Source organism: Oncorhynchus kisutch, linkage group LG6 (genome assembly GCF_002021735.2).
Source record: "Oncorhynchus kisutch isolate 150728-3 linkage group LG6, Okis_V2, whole genome shotgun sequence".
Taxonomy (NCBI): Eukaryota; Metazoa; Chordata; class Actinopteri; order Salmoniformes; family Salmonidae; genus Oncorhynchus; species Oncorhynchus kisutch.
Genome location: NC_034179.2, coordinates 83,428,638 through 83,443,995, shown reverse-complemented (window position 1 = coordinate 83,443,995; position 15,358 = coordinate 83,428,638). Strand labels below are relative to the sequence as shown.

At 43.0% G+C, this 15,358-nt stretch overlaps 3 protein-coding genes across 4 annotated transcripts; 1 reads left to right on the top strand and 2 right to left on the bottom strand.

Annotated features, from left to right (window-relative positions):
• Positions 1–569: 569 nt before the first annotated feature.
• On the top strand, positions 570–6,026 carry LOC109880758 (protein crumbs homolog 3). Of its 2 annotated transcripts, none has more exons than XM_031827998.1 (4): positions 570–917; positions 1,677–1,902; positions 3,709–3,752; positions 3,867–6,026. In XM_031827998.1, the coding sequence occupies exons 2-4, from the start codon at positions 1,803–1,805 to the stop codon at positions 4,074–4,076; spliced, it is 354 nt and encodes a 117-aa protein (XP_031683858.1). In that variant the 5' UTR covers positions 570–917; positions 1,677–1,802; the 3' UTR covers positions 4,077–6,026. The 2 variants fall into 2 exon arrangements, with proteins under 2 accessions (XP_031683858.1, XP_031683857.1); XM_031827997.1 differs by lacking the exon at positions 570–917 and adding an exon at positions 947–1,554.
• Positions 6,024–9,226, bottom strand: LOC109888006 (tubulin beta-4B chain-like). The gene is made up of 4 exons (XM_031827995.1): positions 8,606–9,226; positions 7,789–7,897; positions 7,462–7,572; positions 6,024–7,358 (listed from the first exon to the last, which is right to left on the bottom strand). Exons 1-4 carry the CDS (start codon positions 8,660–8,662, stop codon positions 6,301–6,303), a joined length of 1,335 nt encoding a protein of 444 aa, XP_031683855.1. The 5' UTR covers positions 8,663–9,226; the 3' UTR covers positions 6,024–6,300.
• Positions 9,227–10,431: 1,205 nt separating this feature from the next.
• LOC109880744 (tubulin beta-4B chain-like) lies at positions 10,432–14,264 on the bottom strand. The gene is made up of 4 exons (XM_031827994.1): positions 13,180–14,264; positions 12,396–12,504; positions 11,894–12,004; positions 10,432–11,790 (listed from the first exon to the last, which is right to left on the bottom strand). The coding sequence occupies exons 1-4, from the start codon at positions 13,234–13,236 to the stop codon at positions 10,733–10,735; spliced, it is 1,335 nt and encodes a 444-aa protein (XP_031683854.1). The 5' UTR covers positions 13,237–14,264; the 3' UTR covers positions 10,432–10,732.
• Positions 14,265–15,358: the final 1,094 nt, after the last annotated feature.

The window sequence follows — 15,358 nt, the reverse complement described above, 5'->3', positions numbered from 1 at the left end:
TTCTATGCCAGGCTTCAGTCACATTCTGGCATAGGCCTAGATGAAACTGCGATTAGGCAAGGATTAAGGGACCATGATTAGCTGTGCTTATGGTATTTCAGGATTCTTTTTATCTTGCTTTGAGGAAAGGGTCAGCTAGAAAAATATAATTGCTCTCCACTAGAGGTCCTAAAACTGCAAGCAAATTCTCACCATGCACTCACATGAAACATGTGTCCCTTAAAATACAGGATTTAAAAAATGCAGCCCAAAGTTTCTCAAAATGTTTAGTGTTTACTCATTGGGCCTGAACATATTCCACAGCCTTTTATCTTTCTTTTGCAGATGGAAAAAAAGGTAGATGAACACTTTCAAGGCTTCAGACATACATCAATAGAACGGGGCAGAACTTGAGAAAGGGTCCCATAGAACTCTAATAGTAAAGGATCCATAATGAGTGAGAGAGCATGAGCAATGGGAGGAAGTAGGCTCCATTGAGCAGGTGGATTTCTGTCCACTAGTCTGGTGCCTCATCATACAAAGGGTATCTGTCTCCTGTGCCACAGGTTGATACTAGGCTCAGGTACTGTAACATGAGACTGAAGTGAACCATGTGACCATAGGGGCGACGTGAAGAGGGAATAAAAAAAAACTGTTTTACATAGTTAAACCTATACAGGTAGTCTAATACGATATATATCAAAATAAACCCATTCAGCCAGTAAAACGGCTTTGCGATCGGATTTAGTTTGCAGATTATTTTTCAGACATTGTTGGGAGAGGTTTATTCATAAACACGTCCTGACATATGATCCAGTTTCGGTTCACCCACTCACTCGTTTAGGTGAGGCGGCGGAAGCGAGACGGTATTTTTTTTCGCAAGGAGTTGGATTGATCCCCGTTGCCTAAAACGGATATCAACATTATTCGGTGAAAAGGTGTGTATAATGATCTGTACAGGTCTGTCTATAATAAAATTCTATACTTCTTGTATTATTAGATCGACTAATTTGTTGTGGAGCATGAGTGCAGTTTCTCTTTACATAAAATGGCTTGGAAGTATTGGAAATTAATTATGGTGCGCTATAAATCCTATACTTTACAATACTTTTATTTCGATAGGATGCTACTTTCACAACATTTACTAAGAATATGATTTATGAATTGTCATTTGTTATCTCAATGCCCTCCCTCCCCACCTCCCTGAACAGGTGCAATTGTTCACATACACCACAAGTTTGACTAAATCAGCCAACCTTAAACGGGGGTGGTCATGTTTCGACACGGTGCTGAATTAATCACAATTGTAATTTTGCCTCTATGGTCAAATGTACATTTTAGACATTTAGCAGATGCTCTTATCCAGAGCGACTTCCAGGAGCCATTAGGGTTAAGTGCCCTGTTTAAGGGGACATCGTCAGATTTTTTTAATCTAGTCGGCTCAGAGATTCTAACCAGCGACCTTTCAGTTACTGGCTCAACGCTCTTATCCGCTAGGCTACCTGCAGCCCTATCAATTTCCGGTTGGACAGTTTCTGACATGTTTATAAAAACTTGATTCATTGTATTGTCATGGTATGGGATAATTGTTTCTCCTGGGACTTACAATGGTTCTATGCAGAATGAAGTATAGAAAACTGTTATGATTTTATCTTCTCTTACATTTTATGTCACATTATGAACCTTCATCTCTCTAGAGCGGCCCTGGAGACTGACACCGGTGTGCTTGTCTGCTGAGCACTACTCCTGATCAAATGGCCCCGACCTGATGTCCAGGTGTCCCCTTGCTGATGGTCTACCCTCTTTAGAACCCGTTGGTTTGAATGGAGATGGCACTGCTCCCAGACATCGCGGCCTGGCCTGGTCTCCTGACTGGGAGTGTCCTACTCCTGGTCTTGGGGAGTAATCCTTCCTGGGTTGTGGGTGAGTCATGCCACCGCCTCTACAACCCCCCCATCCTTCTTGTGAAATAACCCCATCACCACCACACTAGATTGTCTCTGTACTTGGAACAATATGTACTGTACTTGGAACAATATGTACTGTACTTGGAACAATATGTACTGTACTTGGAACAATATGTACTGTACTTGGAACAATATGTACTGTACTTGGAACAATATGTACTGTACTTGGAACAATATGCACAAAAGCAGGGTGCACACAATTCTAGGCATTACTCAATAAAAAACTAAAGCATGCAGTAACATGCCAACAGGTTGTACAAATATTTCGTAATGCGTGAGAGCTTTGGGTAGGAACCATTGGTATGAAAAGCTCTGGTACACCCACTTTTCCTAATGCGGACATGTGATTTCTCTGATAGACGTATGGTAATACATAATGCTTGTATCTGTAATGCTTTATTACTGGTTATAAAGTACGTATGAGCCCTTATATGTTGTAATTTACACTGCTAATCGTCAGTGCACTGAACTGTTAGTCAGGATCATTATCAGATGATAGTAAGACGTTATAAGGGGGTTGTATGTGCTTATAGAACGTTTTCACAATGCATTATAGCTGTATATTACCCAGCAAGAAACAATAGATAAAGCAGCTCTTAGTGGTTGTTCTGAGTGCTCTTCTGATTTTCTGGTAATGGGACAACACTGAACAATGGCTGCACTCCAATGCAGACACCTCCAAGCTGTAATCTCAACTATAGTTAGTTTGCTACAATAAACGTATCAGGCTGTCACTGCTACAGGAGGTTTTTCGGTGTCTCATTTTGAGCAAAAGTTGTGCCCCTCCCCCAAACAACCTACCCTTGTTTTTTGTTATCAAGGTGTACTGTTGCCCCTGGGAGAGTTTACTATTTCACTATTTGCATTAGCCAATCATTAACTTAGTTTGACATCCCTAAATGGGCGTTGAAGTTTTCTAAGCAAGACATCTACTGTGAATTAATAGTCAATAATCACTTTGACACCGCACTGACATGGTAACCAAAATATAATAGTGCTTTTCCAGATACTTCAACTAGTAAAACTGTTCAGGGGCTGAGCTTCACTGACCACGGGCAAAGGCCGCATTCCAAGTCCTCTCCTCCCCCTCTCCTACATTCAAGTAGTTACTGTGCGGGATGTCACAGAGTAATCACATGGCTTGTCATGGAGAAAGTGCCTGAAAAAATGAACTGGACTTGAGGAACTCAGTGATCCCATCGCATTGCAACAGGCTATTATGTTGTCAATCTATCAATCTAAAAATGACATCAACTTCCACCTTTCTGTTTTGTTTCCCTCTCCCCCTAGGCTGTAATTAAATTACTCTTAACTGTATTTAAGTAACTTGATGTGTTAAAACGTTTGCTCATTTGTTTATTATGATCCCCATTAGCTTTTGCATAAACTGCAGCTACTCTTCCTGGGGTCCACAAAAAAACACAAAACATGAAAAGTAACAAAACACAGAAACAGTCACACATTTAAAATACAACGATATACAAACAATACAACTAAAAAATAACACAAACAATACTCAACATTTGCATGTTGTTCTGGTATGTGGTCATGTGTGGACATGTAGGTTGTTGCCTCAGAGCACCACATGTGTCATTTCTATCACCTGCACTTGGTATACAGTGTGTCATTTTAAAATGACCTGTTTTTCCACATTGTTCAATCCTATTGTGTTATGCTACATGGATCAAAGAGAGGGTCTATTTGTATTCTTGTAGCAAACTTTTACAATGACCTGAGTCGTAATCTTTAATGTTTTCTACAGGGGACAACACAACTAATAGTCTACCCTCTAACACAACTGCCCCAGTGAGTAAACTACTGCTGTCTTTATCTCTGTTTTTGTTAGAGGAACTTAAACCAGAAGTATCCAGAGCTTTATTTCTGAGAATGACTACTACCCCTGTGTTGTTCTGCATCTAGGGACCCAACATTGCAGCTATTGTGGCCCCGACTGTTATACTGGGGCTGCTGGCCATAGCAGCTGCTGTGCTAGTGTGGCTTTTCTGCGTGGTGAGGAAGAAGAGGCAGACGGAGGGGACGTACCGGCCCAGTGCTGAGGAGCAGACGGGGGCCAGCAGTGTTGAGACACCAGACGCACTCAAACTGCCCAAGGAGGAGAGACTCATCTGAGCCTAGTCTCTCAGAAGTCTCTCAACACCTGTCCTGTACAACCAAGCAACAGCTAAATCCTGATGACTGTAGAAGCTCCACCTAAAGAGCTGATGATTACCTAGATATTAGAGGGTCATGACACAACGCTGACAGATACAGGATGGGACGAGAGGTACACAGCACCTAGCCCTGGAAGAGGAGGGCCCAGGCACTGTGTACTGTACGTACTGCAAGCACATGGACTAGTGCTAGTACAGGACCTGGACACAGACGTTGGGATAGCTACAGCAAATACCACAGCTTGTAACTAGAACAACTAGAACTAAGGTTCATGATGCTCTGACTGCTTTCTCTATGGTGTGTTATTTAATAGCACTGGAATATTTGAATGGGATAGACATGTACACAATCATTCAAATGGTCATACTGGAAGAGGAAACAAACCATCACCTGCACTAGATGGAAGAGGACCAGTATTCAGTCCCTGCTCATACTTGTCTTTGGTAAATACATTTCAGTCTGAGTATTTCAGTCCTCTGTCTAGGCAATTTGGCTCTCTCAACAGCTACAAAAAGACTGGATACAGTCTTAACTGCTAGAATCGTAAGCAGACTGCTGTTACCTGTGCTACCTTGATACATGTAAAAAATTATATTGGAATGTAATGTAAATGTTTGTATAAATGCCTTATTGATTACTTAAATTTATAGCGTGCAATAATATTTGTTTAACCACTATTGATTGTCATAGAAGCATTTAATTGTCTAGATTTTTACACTGATTACTTACCTCAATACATGTCTCACTACTGAATCAGTCCTGTATCAGTCCTGTATACAGCTTTACAGATAATGACACTGTAAGCTAATATTATCTGGAAAACATTTCTCCCAGTGGGATATTCTGTTTGCGGATACTGTGTGCAGAACAAATAATTGTCATTATTAATCATATTTAAGCACAAAATGAATGATTGTTTACATTTGAATAATTGTATTGTAGTATTTCCGAATTTAACATTAATTTAACATTGGCTGAACTGTGATACTACATTAGATCATATCTTCTATGTGTGTTCTTACCAGTACGCTGTTTGTATTTTGAAAAGCCTATGATGGGATTCAATTCTCATCATGTAGAGTTGTTATATGATGTCATGACCTATTTATCTTTTGTAGCCTACATTTTAAATAAATACCAATAGTCATTTTTAGAATTGGCCACCTCAGTAGATTTTCTTTGCATAATCAGTGCTGGACTTTGATCAGATGATGTCAAGACTTGCTTCTCTCTCTCTCTCTCTTGTGAAAACACAACCAGACTTCTATGAGGAATTAATGAGAGGGCAAAAGCAGAAGACAGAGCATCGTATAAGCTGACATCATGTATCAGACATCCCTAAAATGGTGAGTGTGAAGTGTATGAGAAATAACGCACTTGCTCAGCATGCAGACCTTACTAGTCAGCTTTCGGTGAAGCTGTGATTGACAAAATAGCTTCAGTCAGAATTATTAGCCAGCGGCAACTGACTGCAGGAGCTGGGAAGTGATGACTGCTGAAAACAATGAATCCAAGTCTTTCTGTCTTTAACAGTCACTATACGTCAGTCTCATTTCTCCTGTTGTTACATTCTAGGAATGCATTCCAATGCAGTTTATTGCTCCTAACTCATTGGCATGAACCCATAGTGGGCAGTGCAGTTTGTCTTCAGCCTATAGTTAATGCTCCCACACAAACCCAGTTTCCAACTGTGGTTGGCCATTTCTGGTTTGTAAATCTGCTTTTACCTTTGACATTTTGGGCTCATGGCTTCAAAATCATGTAATTTACAGTATGTGAACATACTGTAATTGTACATGCTAACTTTAACCTAGTGTGTCATTTCAATTTCATGTTGTACAGTAATCAAGTCTATATAAGACCATATTAATTATTTATAACACCCATCAAATAAAAACAATAAAAACATAGAGTAAGTACCAATTTAATTTGAACTTTAAAATCACTTGTTTTTAATTCTGCAAAGCAATGATGAGATGAATGTCAGAAAATGGAAACAATTCAGTGGATTTCCAACATACAACAACAACAAAAGTTTACTACTATCTGGTAAGATCACTGTCTAATGTGGAAAAACATTCAATTCATTTAGGAACATCTGCCTTCTTGACAGAAAGCAGATGGTAAGGATGAAGGGATGGAGTTGGGGATAGACTGTTTGGCAGTTGAGTGACTGGATGGTTTAGGCGGCTTCCTCTTCTCCCTCCTCTTCAAACTCACCCTCCTCAGCGGTGGCATCTTGGTACTGCTGGTACTCAGACACCAGGTCATTCATGTTGCTCTCAGCCTCAGTGAACTCCATCTCATCCATACCCTCTCCGGTGTACCAGTGAAGGAAGGCCTTACGACGAAACATGGCAGTGAACTGCTCAGAGATACGCTTGAACAGCTCCTGGATGGCTGTGCTGTTGCCGATGAAGGTGGCAGACATCTTGAGGCCGCGGGGTGGGATGTCGCAGACAGCGGTCTTCACGTTGTTGGGGATCCATTCCACAAAGTAGCTGCTGTTCTTGTTCTGGACGTTGAGCATCTGCTCGTCCACTTCCTTCATGGACATGCGACCACGGAAGATGGCGGCCACGGTGAGGTAACGGCCGTGACGAGGGTCGCAGGCCGCCATCATGTTCTTGGAGTCGAACATCTGCTGGGTGAGCTCAGGCACGGACAGGGCGCGGTACTGCTGGCTCCCCCTGCTGGTGAGGGGGGCGAAGCCCGGCATGAAGAAGTGCAGGCGGGGGAAGGGCACCATGTTGACAGCCAGTTTGCGGAGGTCGGCGTTGAGCTGGCCAGGGAAACGAAGGCAGGTGGTCACTCCACTCATGGTGGCTGACACCAGGTGGTTGAGATCTCCATAGGTGGGTGTGGTGAGCTTGAGAGTGCGGAAGCAGATGTCGTAGAGGGCTTCGTTGTCGATGCAGAAGGTCTCATCTGTGTTCTCCACCAGCTGATGCACAGAGAGGGTGGCGTTGTAGGGCTCCACCACTGTGTCGGACACTTTGGGAGAGGGCACCACGCTGAAGGTGTTCATGATGCGGTCAGGGTACTCCTCACGGATCTTGCTAATGAGCAGGGTGCCCATGCCAGAGCCAGTACCCCCACCCAGGGAGTGGGTGAGCTGGAAACCCTGGAGACAGTCACAGCTCTCTGCCTCCTTCCTCACTACATCCATGACAGAGTCTACCAGCTCTGCTCCCTCTGTGTAGTGGCCCTTGGCCCAGTTGTTTCCAGCTCCACTCTGGCCTGCAGACAGAAGTGTCATAACCCATTATTTCCTGGACAAGATTACACTAGTAGTCTGCCACCAAATCTCATATTTCCACTGACTACCAAACCAACCACTCACCGAAGACAAAGTTGTCTGGCCTGAAGATCTGTCCGAAGGGGCCAGACCTGACAGAGTCCATGGTGCCCGGCTCCAGATCCACCAGGATGGCACGGGGGACATACTTCCCACCTGAAAAATAAAATAAATATTGGGCGTACTGAACCAATTATTACTGTGCATATTTGCACTGTATTTGTGATAATAGTGTACCTCTGAATGCCAGTATTTTTTTTCATTGTTGATATAAGAGTCTATTTAATCAATTGTGCATTTTTCTGTTTGTTTCAATAATTGGTGACATTATGTGGTTTATGTATGCAATGCTATATAAAGTGCATACTGTACCTGAGGCCTCATTGTAGTACACATTGATCCTGTCTAGCTGCAGGTCGCTGTCTCCATGGTAGGTTCCAGTCGGGTCGATGCCATGCTCATCACTGATCACCTCCCAGAACTGAGACAGTGAGAGAGAGAGGAGTTGAGATGCACGTCAATAGTAATACACAGAAGCATCCATTTAAAATGCAAGTTAGAATATAAAGTATAAATAAATAGATATAATGCGATGTCTTTTCTGTTGCATGGACATTTACCTTTTTGTGAGAAACACAAATAGCATGATTTGCATTAAATATTCCCTTTACATCATTATGTAAGCCTATAAATGATTTAAATTATCTATTAAAATTCCATTTAGATCTAAATATTTATCAGGTTAAATATGTTGTGTCATAAAAGAGAGGAGAGGATGGTATTCTAGTATCGTTATCTCTCCCTTCCACCGCACGTCCATTTAGGGACCCAAATAACTATTGGGAATGAGTCAGCAGCAACAATAACAAATCTGCCCATTTCATATGCAACAGTGATTCAAACTGATATTAACCGGATATAGCTATTGTTTAGCCTATTTCTGTTATACACATATTTATTTTGTGCACGGAATGACTATGCATTTTTCATGCATGTTATATTATAGCCAATCGATAATGCAGTTCTGCACCAGCTCCCTCTACAAGTCTTATGGGTGGATTACCAGCGGTCTTTCATCATTTTGCTACGCAGAGGTAAAAAAAAAGAGAGGCTTATCTAGCTCGCCTGCAATAATTCACATGAAGCAATCTATTTTCTTGGTAAAATACAAATGAGTCAACAATGATACCTTGGCTCCGATCTGGTTACCGCACTGGCCGGCTTGCAGATGCACTATTTCTCGCATTATGGATGGAGGGGCGTTGGCAGTGAGTGGACCGCAGTCGAGATTTGGCCCGGAGGAAGCTTCTTCTCTTCTTCCCCAGCTGACTGTCTGATGGGCCCGCCTCTCCTTCAACTACTGGGCCGAATCGGTGGGTGTCATCCCCATGGTAACCAAAGACCGGAGGAGTGATCCTAAGCTCGTGGAGAGAGCGGATAGGATGCTGTTATTTGGAAGTCTTCATCAATGATTGTTCTAGAGATGCGCAGTCACCCGACCCTACTGACTGAGTGGTGTAGTGATGGCAGTCACCCGACCCTACTGACTGAGTGTTGTAGTGATGCCCAGTCACCCGACCCTACTGACTGAGTGGTGTAGTGATGGCAGTCACCCGACCCTACTGACTGAGTGGTGTAGTGATGCCCAGTCACCCGACCCTACTGACTGAGTGGTGTAGTGATGCGCAGTCTCCCGACCCTACTGACTGAGTGGTGTAGTGATGCGCAGTCTCCAAACCCTACTGACTGAGTGGTGTAGTGATGCGCAGTCTCCCGACCCTACTGACTGAGTGGTGTAGTGATGCGCAGTCTCCCGACCCTACTGACTGAGTGGTGTAGTGTTGCGCAGTCTCCCGACCCTACTGACTGAGTGGTGTAGTGTTGCGCAGTCTCCCGACCCTACTGACTGAGTGGTGTAGTGAAGCGCAGTCACCCAACCCTACTGCGCATCACTACACCAAGCATCAGCTGTCAGAGCAGCTTACAGATCATTGCACCTGTGCATAGCCCATCCGTAAATAGCCCATCCAACTACCTCATCCCCATATATATATATATATATATATTTTTATTTTATTCTCCTTTGCACCCCAGTATTTCTACTTGCACATTCATCTTCTGCACATCTATCACTCCAGTGTTTATTTGCTAAATTGTCATTATTTCGCCACTACGGCCTATTTATTGCCTTATCGCCCTAATATTACACACTGTATATAGACTTTTTTCTATTGTATTATTGACTGTACATTTGTTTATTCCGTGTGTAACTCTGTGTTGTTTATTATCGCACTGGTTTGCTTTATCTTGGCCAGGTCGCAGTTGTAAATGAAAACTTGTTCTCAACTGGCCAGCCTGGTTAAATAAATGTGAAATAAAAATATAAATGACAGCATATCAATGAATATTTTGTGTTTTGTATCACTTGCACTTGTAGAGGCCTTAACAAAGGCTTCCAAACCGGCAGCGACTACAGGGCAAAACAGGCCAAAGGGACATGGCAAAATGCTCAACCATTAAAGGTTAAAGACTTGCTACCACTCTTATCTATCCCCTATATATTTTAAATTGATGGGGCACTGTAACCACATAGGAGTCAGATTGGTACAGCATTCTCACTAACAGGTGAAAAGAATAGTCTCTTACAAGGTACGCCTCAAAATATATTAATGAGCCATAAACAAAAAGGTTTTGGCGCTCCAAAAATACAGTACGGTACTGTATTCAGTGGATAAGATTTACAGCACCATTCGAAATACAGCAGTTCTTTGCCTGGCACACAACAGTTTCCCAATGCACCATAATTTACCTACCATGGTCCAAAGTGTGTAAAGTATTCTATCTGCATTCCTATGGGATGTCTGACCTGCTGGCTGTACGTCAGTGCCACTTACTGACATACAACCAGCAGGTCAAATGATGGACTGATGTTTTTACAGGAAGAAAAAAAACATTTGTAAACAGAAAATTCTCTCAGGTATTGAAAGGGTTATTTAAGTAAAGCAACACACCAAGCATTGGAACACATTGTTAATTTATTCACATAATTCAATTTAGACATCGAGTTACAGCTTGCTGCTTTCATAAGAAACCTCATGTTAGAATACCCTCTGACTTCTAGGATGAGACCTGAAAACCTTACAGGATACTAATTAGACTGAAGGGAACCGCTGAAGAGATGCTTGAGCACATTCATTTAATTATCACAAATCGGAATTTCCTTTTCTTTAACATTAATTTAAATCAATCAAGTTGTGCTTTGGGGTCAGGACGGAGGGGAGTGATAGACTGTTTGGCAGTTGAGTGACTGGATGGTTTAGGCGGCTTCCTCTTCTCCCTCCTCTTCAAACTCGCCCTCCTCAGCGGTGGCATCTTGGTACTGCTGGTACTCAGACACCAGGTCATTCATGTTGCTCTCAGCCTCAGTGAACTCCATCTCATCCATACCCTCTCCGGTGTACCAGTGAAGGAAGGCCTTACGACGGAACATGGCAGTGAACTGCTCAGAGATACGCTTGAACAGCTCCTGGATGGCTGTGCTGTTGCCGATGAAGGTAGCAGACATCTTGAGGCCGCGGGGTGGGATGTCGCAGACAGCGGTCTTCACGTTGTTGGGGATCCATTCCACAAAGTAGCTGCTGTTCTTGTTCTGGACGTTGAGCATCTGCTCGTCCACTTCCTTCATGGACATGCGACCACGGAAGATGGCGGCCACGGTGAGGTAACGGCCGTGACGAGGGTCGCAGGCCGCCATCATGTTCTTGGAGTCGAACATCTGCTGGGTGAGCTCAGGCACGGACAGGGCGCGGTACTGCTGGCTCCCCCTGCTGGTGAGGGGGGCGAAGCCCGGCATGAAGAAGTGCAGGCGGGGGAAGGGCACCATGTTGACAGCCAGTTTGCGGAGGTCGGCGTTGAGCTGGCCAGGGAAACGAAGGCAGGTGGTCACTCCACTCATGGTGGCTGACACCAGGTGGTTGAGGTCTCCATAGGTGGGTGTGGTGAGCTTGAGAGTGCGGAAGCAGATGTCGTAGAGGGCTTCGTTGTCGATGCAGAAGGTCTCATCTGTGTTCTCCACCAGCTGATGCACAGAGAGGGTGGCGTTGTAGGGCTCCACCACTGTGTCGGACACTTTGGGAGAGGGCACCACGCTGAAGGTGTTCATGATGCGGTCAGGGTACTCCTCACGGATCTTGCTAATGAGCAGGGTGCCCATGCCAGAGCCAGTACCCCCACCCAGGGAGTGGGTGAGCTGGAAACCCTGGAGACAGTCACAGCTCTCTGCCTCCTTCCTCACTACATCCATGACAGAGTCTACCAGCTCTGCTCCCTCTGTGTAGTGGCCCTTGGCCCAGTTGTTTCCAGCTCCACTCTGGCCTGCAGACAGAAGTGTCATAACCCATTATTTCCTGGACAAGATTACACTAGTAGTCTGCCACCAAATCTCATATTTCCACTGACTACCAAACCAACCACTCACCGAAGACAAAGTTGTCTGGCCTGAAGATCTGTCCGAAGGGGCCAGACCTGACAGAGTCCATGGTGCCCGGCTCCAGATCCACCAGGATGGCACGGGGGACATACTTCCCACCTGAAAAATCAAATCAAAATCAAAGCAGTTTTTATTTATCACATACACATGGTTAGCAGATGTTAATGTGAGTGTAGCGAAATGCTTGTGCTTCTAGTTCCGACCATGCAGCAATATCTAACAAGTAATCTAACAATTTCACAACAACTACCTTATACACACATGTGTAAAGGAATGAATAAGAATATGTACATAAGATAAGAAGAGGGAAATGTTGGTCAAACTGAAACTATTGTTGCTGTACGTGTTTTATATATGTATTATTTGTATGTATAAGTGTAATCAGTTCATTTTTCCTAATTAAAACAGCAGTTTATTTAATTGCGCATGTTTCAATAATTGGAGACATTGTGGTTTATGTATGCAATGCTATATAATGTGCATACTGTACCTGAGGCCTCATTGTAGTACACATTGATCCTGTCTAGCTGCAGGTCGCTGTCTCCATGGTAGGTTCCAGTCGGGTCGATGCCATGCTCATCACTGATCACCTCCCAGAACTGAGAGGAGAGAGAATGAGAGAGAATGAGTGAGGGTACAGGGGGAGGAGATGCAAGGCAATAGCAATACACAGAAGCATCCATTTAAAACGCAAGTTAGAATATAAATAAATAGATAATGCAATGTGTATTTTCTGTTGCATGGACATTTACCTTTTCAAGAGCAACACAAATAGCATGACTTGCATTAAATATTCCCTTTACAGAATTATGTTATCGTCTAAATGCTTCAAATGAAGCATTAAAATGCCACTTAGACCGAAATATTAATCAGATTGAATATGTAATGTCATAAGAGGGAGAACAGAGGTATTCTAGTGGGCTACCATATCTTTCCCTTCAACGCCCATATTACAAGGACCCCAAATAACCATTGAGAATGAATCAGCGGAAAAAATGAAATAAAAAAATAATTAAATCAGGGCATGTCATATCGTATGCAACATCGATTAAAATGTAGTTTATCTTGTTCACGGAATGATCATGCATTTTTCGTCCATGGTAGCCTATATATTATAGCCCATCGAGGATGCAGTCTTATGGGTGGATTACAAGCGGCCATTCTTAATTTAGCTACGCACTACGCAGAGAGAACGAGAGGTTTATCTAGGTCGCATGCAATCCCCAAATGAAGCAATCTATTTTATTGATATACAAACAAGAGAAGAGTAATACCTTGGCTCCAATCTGGTTTCCGCACTGTCCGGCTTGCAGATGCACTATTTCGCGCATTTTGGATGGAAGGAAGGGCGTTAGCTGTAAAGATTCGACGGTGGAACGAGAAGGTACTGGGCTTGGAGGACTCTCTTTGTCTTCTTACCCAGCTGACTATCTGATGGACCCGCCTCTCCTGCTACTACTGGGCCGAATCGGTGGTGCAACCTGACGTCATCCCCATGGTAACGAAAGACTGGAGGAAAAAGGGGGATACGTCGTCCTTGGCTCGTGGAGAGAGCGGATAGGATGCTGTGATTTGGATCTCGCCATTTTATTTATTTTATTTTATTTAACATTTATTTAACTAGGCAAGTCAGTTAAGAACCAATTCTTATTTACAATGACGGTCTAACAAAAGGCAAAAAGGCCTCCTGCGAGAACGGGGCCTGGGATTAAAAAAAAAATATTTAAAAAAATAATAGTAATAATAATAAGGGCAAAACACACATCGCAACAAGAGAGTCAACACAACACTACATAAAGTGAGACCTAAGACAACAACATAGCAAGGCAGCAACACATGACAACACAGCATGGTAGCAACACAACATAATAACAACATGGTACAAACATTATTGGGCACAGACAACAGCACGAAGGTAGAGGTAGAGACAATAATACATCACACAAAGCAGCCACAACTGTCAGTAAGAGTGTCCATGATTGAGTTTTTGAATGAAGAGATTGTTCCAGAGATGTGTAGTTACACGACTATAGTCATTGAGTGGTGTAGTGATAGCTGCATGCATCCTACAATAACATCTCTTGTGAGTAGCCTGAAATTATCATCGTCATCAAGCCACTAATGAATGTTCATAGATTTTCCCCAATAATATAAAGTGGTCACAATCACATGTAGTGATTGCTACATCACCAACGAACTATCATGGTCCAAACATACCAAGACGGTCGTGAAGAGGGCACGACAAAACCTTTTCCCCCTCAGGAGACTGAAAAGATTTGGCATGTGTCTCCAAATCCTCAAAAGGTTCTACAGCTGCACCATCAAGAGCATCCTGACCGGTTGCATCATTGCCTAGTATGTCAACTACTCGGCATCTGACCGTAAGGCGCTACAGAGGGCAGTGCGAACGGCCCAGTACATCAATGGGTCCAAACGTCCTGCCATCCAGGACATATATATATATGTCAGAGGAAAGCCCATAAAATTGTCAGAGACTCCGGTCACCCAAGTTATAGACTGTTTTCTCTGATACCGCACAGCAAATGGTCCCGGAGTGCCAAGTCTAGGACCAAAAGGCTCCGCAACAGCTTCTACCCCCAAGCCATAAGACTGCTGAACAATTAATAAAATTGCCACCGGACAATTTACATTGACTCCCTCCCTTTTTTACACTGCTGCTACTCGCTGTTTATTATCTATGCATAGTCACTTGTGTTACTTTTTATTATTACTTTTTATTTTAGTCTACTTGGTAAATATTTTCTTAATTCTTCTTGAACTGCACTGTTGGTTAAGAGCTTGTAAGTAAGCATTTCACGGTTGTATTCGGTGCATCTGACAAATCAAGTTTGATTTCCTCTGATATTGACACCAAGCAACAATAACAAATATTTAAAATACCACACTGGAGGTGGAGGCAGATGGTTGAATTGTTTTTAGCCAATATCCTGAAACCTTGAGTTTTCAAGGGAAACACAGGCTAGCCCCTCCAAACCCCTTTCTCCCCCTGTGAACCCCTCTTCATCCCCTTTCCTAATGTAAATGCAATGAAGCTGCACTGGCTTTTGGGGAAGAAACTTGGTTTGCCATTGAGGTTGTGTAAGGGGAAGATTAGGCCTACAGAATACATTTTGAAGCTTTGCTCTATATGAGCATTCATTGGTGTCAAAAGCACTGGCATATAATTATTGCTTTAGATTACACAGTTATCCCCATTGTAAGTTTTATTTGCAAATAATTAATATAGTGCAAGGTACAAACAGGTATAACAGTTGTATACAATAGGTAATGATGTGTATGGTGTTTACGTATTTACGTTAGGCCTACATTGTACCTGCCTTTGTTACAGGCATGTAAATACATATGTTTTAGGAACACAATGTAATGTGAGGCCACTTTTATTTATGATGATTTTACCAATAATTTTGGTTGATCATATTTTCATCCTGCTTC

Bases quoted from the DNA above. Each gene is read 5' to 3' on its own strand.
- LOC109880744 (XM_031827994.1), bottom strand. From the start codon at position 13,236: ATGCGCGAAATAGTGCATCTGCAAGCCGGACAGTGCGGAAACCAGATT. The intron at 12,005-12,395 runs GTACAGTATGCA...TTGATTTTTCAG, and splicing joins GTACTACAATGAGGCCTCAG to GTGGGAAGTATGTCCCCCGT. The intron at 11,791-11,893 runs GTGAGTGGTTGG...TTCTGTCTGCAG, and splicing joins GCCAGACAACTTTGTCTTCG to GCCAGAGTGGAGCTGGAAAC.
- LOC109888006 (XM_031827995.1), bottom strand. From the start codon at position 8,662: ATGCGAGAAATAGTGCATCTGCAAGCCGGCCAGTGCGGTAACCAGATC. The intron at 7,898-8,605 runs GTATCATTGTTG...TCACTGTCTCAG, and splicing joins GTAACCAGATCGGAGCCAAG to TTCTGGGAGGTGATCAGTGA. The intron at 7,573-7,788 runs GTACAGTATGCA...TTTATTTTTCAG, and splicing joins GTACTACAATGAGGCCTCAG to GTGGGAAGTATGTCCCCCGT.
- LOC109880758 (XM_031827998.1), top strand. From the start codon at position 1,803: ATGGAGATGGCACTGCTCCCAGACATCGCGGCCTGGCCTGGTCTCCTG. The intron at 1,903-3,708 runs GTGAGTCATGCC...TGTTTTCTACAG, and splicing joins TAATCCTTCCTGGGTTGTGG to GGGACAACACAACTAATAGT. The intron at 3,753-3,866 runs GTGAGTAAACTA...TTCTGCATCTAG, and splicing joins CCTCTAACACAACTGCCCCA to GGACCCAACATTGCAGCTAT.